Genomic DNA, 9,572 nt, shown 5'->3' with positions numbered 1-9,572 from the left:
CATCCATTGGAAATACTAAAAGGAAATTGTTTAAAATTAAATTAGTACTTTAAGACTGTTTTCTAATTCACTAAAACATTTAAAATAATTATCGTCGGACACTGATTAACTAAGTTTCAGTTATATACCAACAAAATATTATGAAATTCACCAAGAAAGCAACTGACAGTTACAAACTTGTCAACATCATTACAACCCAAGATGGAGGAAAATGTCACTTCCTTGACCACGAATCACGATCACGTCACTTAGTTTTCGTTCGACAAGTTTTTTTTTTTTATTATTAAGCCTTTTAATGAATGGTCAGTTCTGCCCGTATGTGTTGGTACTGTGACCTTGGGAAGCCTTGGAAACTAAGATTATATGGATTTTTTTGCTCCTAGTTGCTCCAAACCGGAACACAATTATTGCATTGCAGTTTGCCGATTGAATGTGTTAAGTGGATTTTTTTCTCCGAAACCCGCTGCATCTTCCGTTATAAGTTTTATATATATTGGTTTAGTACTTTTTCTCATTTAGGCATCATAAGAAAACGTCCTTTATTTATTAGTATAAGATCAATTTTATCGAGGACACAAGAGATTACTTACGTTGAATAGTTAAACAAATCAAAATAATCAACGAAAACTTCATCGTATAAATCACCAATATCGAAAATTATGGCTTTAAGAATAAAATCACTTGATAACACAAGCCATAAATGTTTGAAATTAATTAACGTTTTAAAATCAATTAAAACAACTTCTGTAACAGTCGTGATGATGGCAAGATATGATTGATCGACCCTGGAAACGGGGCGGGCCCTACTCTGTGACGTCACGTAAAACGTTTTTTTTTTTAATATATTGGATAACAATGTAAGTAGCTAAAGCACTTGTGTTATGGAAAATCTGAAGTAACGACGGTACCTCAAACACCCAGACCCCAGACAACATAGAAAACTAATGAACTTTTTCTACATCGACTCGGAGTGGCGTACCCATGAAAACCGGTGTACACACTACTCGACCACGTAGGTCGTCGTAGCCTTGTCACGTGACGTCATGTCGATGAAAGTGAGGTAACGAAATGTAAACGCGGCACGGTGCAACGTCAGTTAATACAAGAACATAAATAAAAAGAAATGATTTTTTTTTTTCATTTAATATAGTGAGGCAGACTGGCAAATGCACCACTTGATAGTTAGTCACCACCGCGAACCTTGGCAAGTAATATTTTATGTTATGCCTGTAGTTACACTGGCTCACTCACCTTTCACACTGGAACACAACAAGACTAAGTGTTTTTGATGATATAATTTACCGTTTGCTGTATACATAAGACATATAACATAAGCAGCCCGTAAATGTCCCACTGCTGGGATAAAGGCCTCCTCTCCCTTTGAGGAGAAGGTTTGGAGCATATTCCACCACGCTGCTCCAATGCGGGTTGGCGGAATACACATGTGGCTGAATTTCGTTGAAATTAGACACATGCAGGTTTCCTCACGATGTTTTCCTTCACCGCCGAGCACGAGATGAATTATAAACACAAATTAAGCACATGAAAATTCAGTGGTGCCTGCCTGGGTTTGAACCCGAAATCATCGGTTAAGATGCACGCGTTCTAACCACTGGGCCATCTCGGCTCATGCTGTATGACTAACACAAAACCCGTAAAATAACACTTTAAGCACAGTTTTCATATTTTTTGTATCAGGCAACACTGTAATAACCACCAAAAAAGTATTCAAACAATGCAAAAGATAGAAACACATAGTAATTCATTTAGTAACTTTATTGACTAAATCCTGTAAGGCTTGGCTTTGCCTCGTCCACGATTCGCTCATTTGTCGCAAAACCTCGACGACCGACTGTTGAGTTTGGGCCATCATATAGTCTGTTTCAGCTCGTTTCTCCTCTATTGCGATCAGGCGCTCGATTATTCCCACCGTCTTTGATTGACGCTGATTTCGCGCCCTTTGAGGGAGCCGTCTTGTCACCAAAGGACGTCGACGAGTGACTATCGATCAACGAAAAACTAATTAGTATATAACCTGGTACATAGTTTATTTCAATGGCAGTAGTAGCACTTAACTCGACCGGTAACTTTGACCTTGAATTGACGCAACACCATTGGTCGAGATCTATATAATCTTGAGTATTCATTATGGGCTCAGATAAGATAGCGTTTTAAAATATCACCTTAAGATCAAAAGAACTCTGCACAATATATCAGAGCTATTAGCAAAACACATTTAATATGTAAATTTAAAATTTATTTATCTTTACTGTACCTGCCATTGTAATGTACTATAGACTAATAAGCGTATTAAATATAGTATTACTTGATGGTGTAGCTACGGGGTAGTTAGGGGGTTGCCTTCGATTAGATGATATCTCTTCTTGCTGGAAAGGAAGAATTAATTTCTAATTGAATCTAGGAAACGTACGTACTGCTACGGATTCGTAATCTATTGTAAAAATTAAAGACTACGTTACTCTAACCCCACAGTCGTATAAACATCTTGCAGCCGAACTTCCTACAATATAATCCTAAAAACTATACCTGCGCGACAGTGACTAAAGTCACTCCACTCACTCAGCTCGCGAAAGCTAAGCTATATTACATGTAGTTCAGAGGTAAGGAGTAATTTTTACGCAAGAAGTGTTCTTCTAAATGTATTATTATATTTAAACGGCGCTACTGGAACTAGACGGTGAAATTTGAAAGAACGCGCTAATAGTCAGTAGGGTAACACGGAATCAGAGAGAATGTCAGACATCGCTAATAAAGGGTAAATCTTACACTTAAAACTTCTACTACTAGTGGTGACGACAATAGCCCAAGGATACTAATAGGATAGGATAATAGATACGCAAACGTTAATTTCAGGTAAATCCCCTTTAGCTACAGTAGCGACATTCTGGCAATTCATAGAACTCATATATTTCGGGGGACACTTTTCGAGACCTACATAAGACAAATTTTAATTTTAATAAAGCGAAAGTAAATTTATCTGTTACGCGTTTACGACCAAACCACTAAACGGAATTTAATGACATTTGGTATAAAACAAGCTTGAACCTCATTGAAAGACATAGGCTATTTTACACCTAGCACCCGAACAACCCTTAAACGCGAGCAAAGCAGTGACAACTAATATTGTATGAAAACTTACTGACTGCTGGTCATACTGGACACTTGGCTCACACTTGATCCATAACGAACCCAGAAGTGGATCCTCCTACCAATACAATAAAAACATTTGAATACATGAATTTTAATAGATGATAAAATGTAGATCACTGTGTATTAAATAATGTATAATTAGTTTCCGCAGTTTAACAAAAGATAACTCCCCAAAATGTTATAAGGAAATATCTAGATGTAAAACTTTTTTTTATGATATATGTTGGCGAACGATCAAAAGGGGCCACCTGATGATGTAAGTGGTCACCAACGCCCATAGTCAATGGCGCTGTGAATAATATTAACCATTGCTTTCATCGCCAAAGCGCCACCAAACTTGGAAACTAAGATGTCATGTCCCAAGTGCCTGTAGTTACACTTACTCACTCACCCTTCAAACCGGAACACAACAATACTGAGTACTGCTGTTTGGTGGTAGAACCTACTCAGACGGGCTTGCACAAACCCCTACCACCAAGTAAATAATAACGTAATATTCTAAGTTTGGTCATTTAATAAAATAATCTTGCAATATTATTGAATACGTATCAGCAATACATAATTATATTTACGAAAATTACAAATTTTACGACGAATTTGAAAAAATCTGCAACTGATACATGATGTACATCGATTGCTTGAGAAACAAGCACGCTTCTTTAATTAAGAGAAGTTGCATTAATTCCGATATTTTTGACGGAAACTTATTTAGGAAACAAAATTATATATATATTTAGATCATAAAGTAATACTGATATATCAACTAAATGCCAACGATTAGTTTAAGTTAAATTGTATCGGCAAAAACAAAGGCTGTGTTTGGCTGAAACAATGGTGAGCAAAAACCTCCTGAAGAGAACATTTTGGAAACTGATCCATGTGGCAAAGTAGCGGCAAATGCTGGTAAGCACATGCAAATTCCGGTCCGTCAAATTTTCTCACAGAACTCGAGATGAAATAAACACTACTTATACACATGTCTAAAGACTCAGATGTAATTAAGACTAAATCCCTGGAATAACTAAAATTACTCAATTAAAACAGGAAGGTGAAAACGTACCATTTCTTTTTCATTTGACTTTTCCTCCGTCTCTGAATCCGATGCCATCGAACATGGATCTTCTAAATCTTTAACTGGCTAAAAGAAATAAAAAATTAAAACACGATACCATAAATCTGTGAATATTTTTATGAACTTAACAACTAGCAGATGTTTGACCAAACTTGTTCCACCAACCAAACCACCAACCAAAGAAGTTCTAGCAAATTCCACCTTCTAGTATCGTGTTAATACGTAACAATTTTGTTTGCCATTATCTTTCACTACAAATCGTCATCTTGCTTGAACTGGTGCAATTATAATTTAGAATTACATTAAAAGTTTCAGAAAATAGGTTACGTTCAAGATATATTAATCAAGAACTTTTGGGCATAATATTTCAGATCTCGAGTCGAGTTGAATATATAATTTCAAGGCTTGTTTATTAAATTAAATTGTAACCTGGTTACCTATTGTTAGTAATAATAAAATGTGATCAAACAAAACCATTTTACGTACAAATGAGATGTTATTCTCCATCTTTTTCTCACAGTCAACGCCTCCTTCCATTAACGTCATTATCCTCTCCTCTAACGGGCTCAGTGCTATGTCGTCATTGCCTTGTGTCTTTGAAGCTTTGATTAGGGCCGCTTTTCTTTTGATAGCGCTCTTTTTGTCTATCCAATACTGAAGCAAAACGAACTGTTTTACAAAACGTTCCATTTTCAAACGGTTTACTAACAAACGTAAAAGGGGTTTCCCCTTGGAGGAAGTTCCCTTGAGAGCATTTGAAGCGCATCAAGAGCAAAAAGAGTTACTAACCCTGTGTAATCGGGTACTTGGAGTAACAATTGAGGTAATAAGACTAAAAATGGCGATCAGATGACACGATAACAAAATCCCACGAAGACCAAAAACCAACCTACACTCAAAAAACTGGCACACAACACCCACTATATTGAACAATGACGACGTCATAAAAAACAACAACAACACGAAGTTCTATAGCTAACAAAAGGTGACGTAACAGTCCAATTAAAACTTGTAGTCATCGGTTATCATAAAATTTATATTGTGATATTGAGTTCGAGCAAGCTACGAATCGTCATTTTACTGAATTATATTAACAGTACCACCAATTCGGAATGTAGATTCTACAGAGAAGAACCGTCAAGGAATTCAGTAGTTACTCTTGTTCAACATATAAATATACAGTCATGTTAGTTAAATACAATTATATATGTATGTAATCCTGCCTGATAATCAACAAGTATTAGCTCCACGCTTTTTCATCATCTATATAATCTTGTGTTCAATAATACGCATTGTCTATTGATGTTTTTAAAAAAAAAAATGGAATTTATTAATCAGCGAAGTTAAAAATACCTGCGAAATGTCATTATAGATACAAATTTTATTATAAATAGTGAAAGAAGGTTTAATTACATTTAGTTACTTTTTAGTTATACTTTAATTTTTATCTCGCTGAATTCAAATCTATTTTTATTCCATTCCACCTGAATATTTTATATATTTATAGGTAACAAACCTTTGCCCATTGTTGCCATGTTTTATAACACCCTTGGCTGTCACAGTTTAATTCATTAGCTATATTTTGCCACCCAACTCTCGAGCGGTGTCTGGCATGCCATGTACGAGCATGACCTAGGGCAAGCCAACGATTCTCTTCTAAGTATGCCACCAACTTCTCTGATTGGTCTTCTGATGGGGCTAATTTTCTTGACATGCTGCAAATTTAAACGGTTGAATAACAATAAAAGCATTGAAATATTTTTTATTTAATTTAATTCCCTATTATAGATATAGGTATACTAATATTAATTAATAAAAAAAATTATGTTCAATCTTATTTATATTACTTTCATGTACTTGAAAAATACAGTTTTATTGAGATTGACATAAATAATTTGACTAATATAAAAAAAAAACACATCCCTTTTCGGTTCAGTCCAAGTTGAACAGAGAATATTATTTAATTTATTCATAGTAAAACAAAGAATCACATAAGAAATATGAGCAAACACACACTACATAACTCCATTAAAATAGTATATTTATATGACATTACAACATAAAAGGATGTTTTTTTAAACACATATATAAATATATGTGCAACGTCATGTCAAAAAAAAATAAAGCTTAGATAGACATTTTTTGCTAAAAGACATATTTTTACTGAGGTATTCTTAAGTGTGGTTAAGATTCATTATCACTTAAATGTGCAAAAGACAAAATTAAGTTTACTTGACTATATGTGTTAAGTTTTGTTTTTAAAGGTAAGTGTATACAGGCACAAGGGACATAACAACTCAGTTACCAAGCCTGATGGTGCATTGGACATGTAAGGTATGATTGAATTTGTTTGTCTATAAAAAAAAGTACAGTAGCCTGCACTTGACTGTTCTCTTTTGAGAATGTTCGCCTTGACCAAAGTTGCTCAGAACACATTTTTTGCAAGGCTAATAAAAAAAGATTTAAATCCTTATAATTTGATTAATTATAATGTTAGTCAAACTTTTAATAACAATCTTTATAAAATAAATAAAGTTTAGTATATTACATTTCTTCAATTGGTTTTAAAGTTTAGTTTAGTTATTTGACTTATTAATGAAACTGAGAGAGTGACCTTAAATGACAGACTGTAAAAATAAGGAAACATTTAGCTTGAATCATTCACTTTAATGTACAAAAAATAAATAACTATTTATTGCATTATTTTTCCATTCATTTTATTAATTTTGAATTAAATATTAAGTATTTAAACACAATTATAATCGTACAAAGTCTGTTTAAAGTTACAACAAAGTATTTGTTAAAACAATTAAGAATTATGATTTACAAATAATGATATGAAAACTTATGTTTAGTCAGTATATTAACATAGGAATTTAATAACAATTACACAAGTTAGTACCACCGTGTGGTACCCCAAAGAAGACAAAAGGATGAGAGGTAGACCACAGAAAAGGTATCCCACCTTAGACAACATAAGAGTGGCAGGAGTCATCTGGAAGAAGGGATGAATGGAAAAGGTTGGAGGAGGCCTTTGCCGACTGGCAAATAGAAACCAAGAAACAGATATTAGTTTAATTTTTTTATTTAGTTAAGAATTCGTGTTAGTTTTTTTAGTTCAAATTTACTGTAATTTATTAAGAGATCTGAATAAAAGGCTATTATTATTATTATTAACACAAGTTAGTTATTATTCTATATACGAAATAAACTACTAAAATACCTGTTAGGAAAACCGCCGCTTTCACCACAACATCAATTTATTCGTTTTGAATTCATAAGTCATAATAATATAATTTTACTAAACGATTTCGACTAAATATGCCCACATAATTGTTTCGCTTAACATTTATTATTTTGTACGTTTCAATAACACACGAAAGGCTTGAGATTTGCATTAGAATTAATATTAAGTACTATACAGTTGTGGAGTTTTGATGTATTGTTATTTTAAATGTCAAGTGTGAAATACAATACAATGTACCGACGAATAAACTTCAAATGTCAATTGTCAGTGAATACTCGACATGTGATTCAGAGTTGCCAGTGCAATATTAAATTAAACAAAATCAATTAATTTAATTGTTTAGATAAATACGAAATCTATCGGTATGAATGAAATGTATACGTTATCAGTGGTATAAAAATATCAAAAGATTACAATAATTCATCTCGATTAAGAGCAAATGGGTTTGCAAGCAACCATTGCATTCGAGGCGCTTGTCAAAACGTAACGGCTCGCGTTGCCATGACACCATGCTCTTAAAAGTAAATCAGAGATCAAACATTATTGCCAAATACTCGATTAATTAATTATCCAAATCAACAACCAAAGTAACCACGCTATTACAGACCTGCGATTTGCCGATGTCATCGTCATTATGGCGGAGACCTTAGGATTTGGAAGAGATGCTAAACAGCCCGAGCGATTCTTCAAGACAAGTAGGTATCGAGATGCACATTGAAAAGAACAAAAGTATGGTCAACCAACATATATCCACGATACCAGTGGTCATAACCGACTTTCCGCTCGAAGTTGTGCAGGAATACATTTTCCTGGACCAAACTATACAATTACTGGTCAACTTTGAAAAGAAGAATACGTTCGAGCTGGGCGGCGTTTGACAGGTTACGTCATATTTTTGAATCGTCGATTCCACAATCGATTAAGACCAGTGTGCAAACAATGCGTCCTACCTGTGACTAGCGGTGCCGAAACGTGGACCCTCACCTTGAGACTGGTCCACTAATTCAAGGTCGCTAAGCGAGCAAAGAAACGGCCGATGCTCGGCATTTATCTTGCAGATAGAATCTGAAATGAGGACATTCGCAAAAGGACTAAAGACCGACATCGCACATAGAATTAGCTAGCTTTAGTGGAAGGATCATGCCTTGATTGCCGATGGAGCCGACACGTTACAGGGATGAGTTACAAAAACTTCTTATTAATTTTATACATTTATTGTAACATATTTCATTGGAGAATTAAACTTTACACTTCACAACAATTTTACATTAAATAATTTCAATATACAATTCAAATAAACGGCCGAGCAACATAATTTATTTAGGCATAAAAGAAGAAATATTTTAGATTAAATTAGGCATTATAACTTTATGTCATGAACTATATAATCACTAGCTGACAACGACTGTATCTTGTCTATGGTAATCGTGGTGAATTTATTTCAACATACTTTAAAGTAAAAAGTAACATAAGTAACCCATTGACAAATCATTTTGTCAAACAAAAAAAACATATTTTTTATTCGATATGTCACGCGGTTAAAATTTATCATAGATAACAATTATCTTAATTCGATATTACATTTACTAATATAAAATGGCTTATTGATTTTTCACGAGTGTAAACACTATGTTTTAACGATAATATTCATACACTAGACTGCTTTCTAGATTTTTACTTGTAATTTAAACTTGTAGCATCCAATGACAGGAGTAAAAAAGCAACTGTGACACTTGAATTGGCGTCATATAATTGGTCGAAAACTTAAATTATCTATGGTTGTCATAATGGATTTAAAAATTAAAACATTTTGAATGTCAGCGAAGTTGTTATCGGAATTTTAGACATTAAAATAAAATGTTTTATTATAAATAAAGATATTGTAATCAATATTCTTAGGATTAGTTAATTTTAATTTATCTTCGATTGAAATATGCTATGTGACCTTGAGATCTTTAGCAACATTAGTTACTAGACCAACGAGGGGTAAATATAATATTATCACAAGCAAACAATTATTAAACATTGGTCCTGATTCTCTTGCTCACTATATACGTAGAAAATAATTTGCCAGATCTAAAA

General features: G+C 33.7%; 1 protein-coding gene across 1 annotated transcript; it reads right to left on the bottom strand.

Moving 5' to 3' along the window:
- Positions 1 to 1,761: 1,761 nt before the first annotated feature.
- On the bottom strand, positions 1,762 to 7,730 carry LOC125074793. Its single transcript, XM_047686216.1, has 7 exons — positions 7,467 to 7,730; positions 5,760 to 5,958; positions 4,730 to 4,897; positions 4,232 to 4,309; positions 3,161 to 3,226; positions 2,327 to 2,387; positions 1,762 to 2,001 (listed from the first exon to the last, which is right to left on the bottom strand). Exons 2-7 carry the CDS (start codon positions 5,955 to 5,957, stop codon positions 1,763 to 1,765), a joined length of 810 nt encoding a protein of 269 aa, XP_047542172.1. The 5' UTR covers position 5,958; positions 7,467 to 7,730; the 3' UTR covers position 1,762.
- Positions 7,731 to 9,572: the final 1,842 nt, after the last annotated feature.

The sequence above is a fragment of the Vanessa atalanta genome, chromosome 28, assembly GCF_905147765.1.
Source record: "Vanessa atalanta chromosome 28, ilVanAtal1.2, whole genome shotgun sequence".
Taxonomy (NCBI): domain Eukaryota; kingdom Metazoa; phylum Arthropoda; class Insecta; order Lepidoptera; family Nymphalidae; genus Vanessa; species Vanessa atalanta.
The sequence above is the reverse complement of the archived record's forward strand: the minus strand, read 5'-3'. Positions and strand labels throughout refer to the sequence as shown.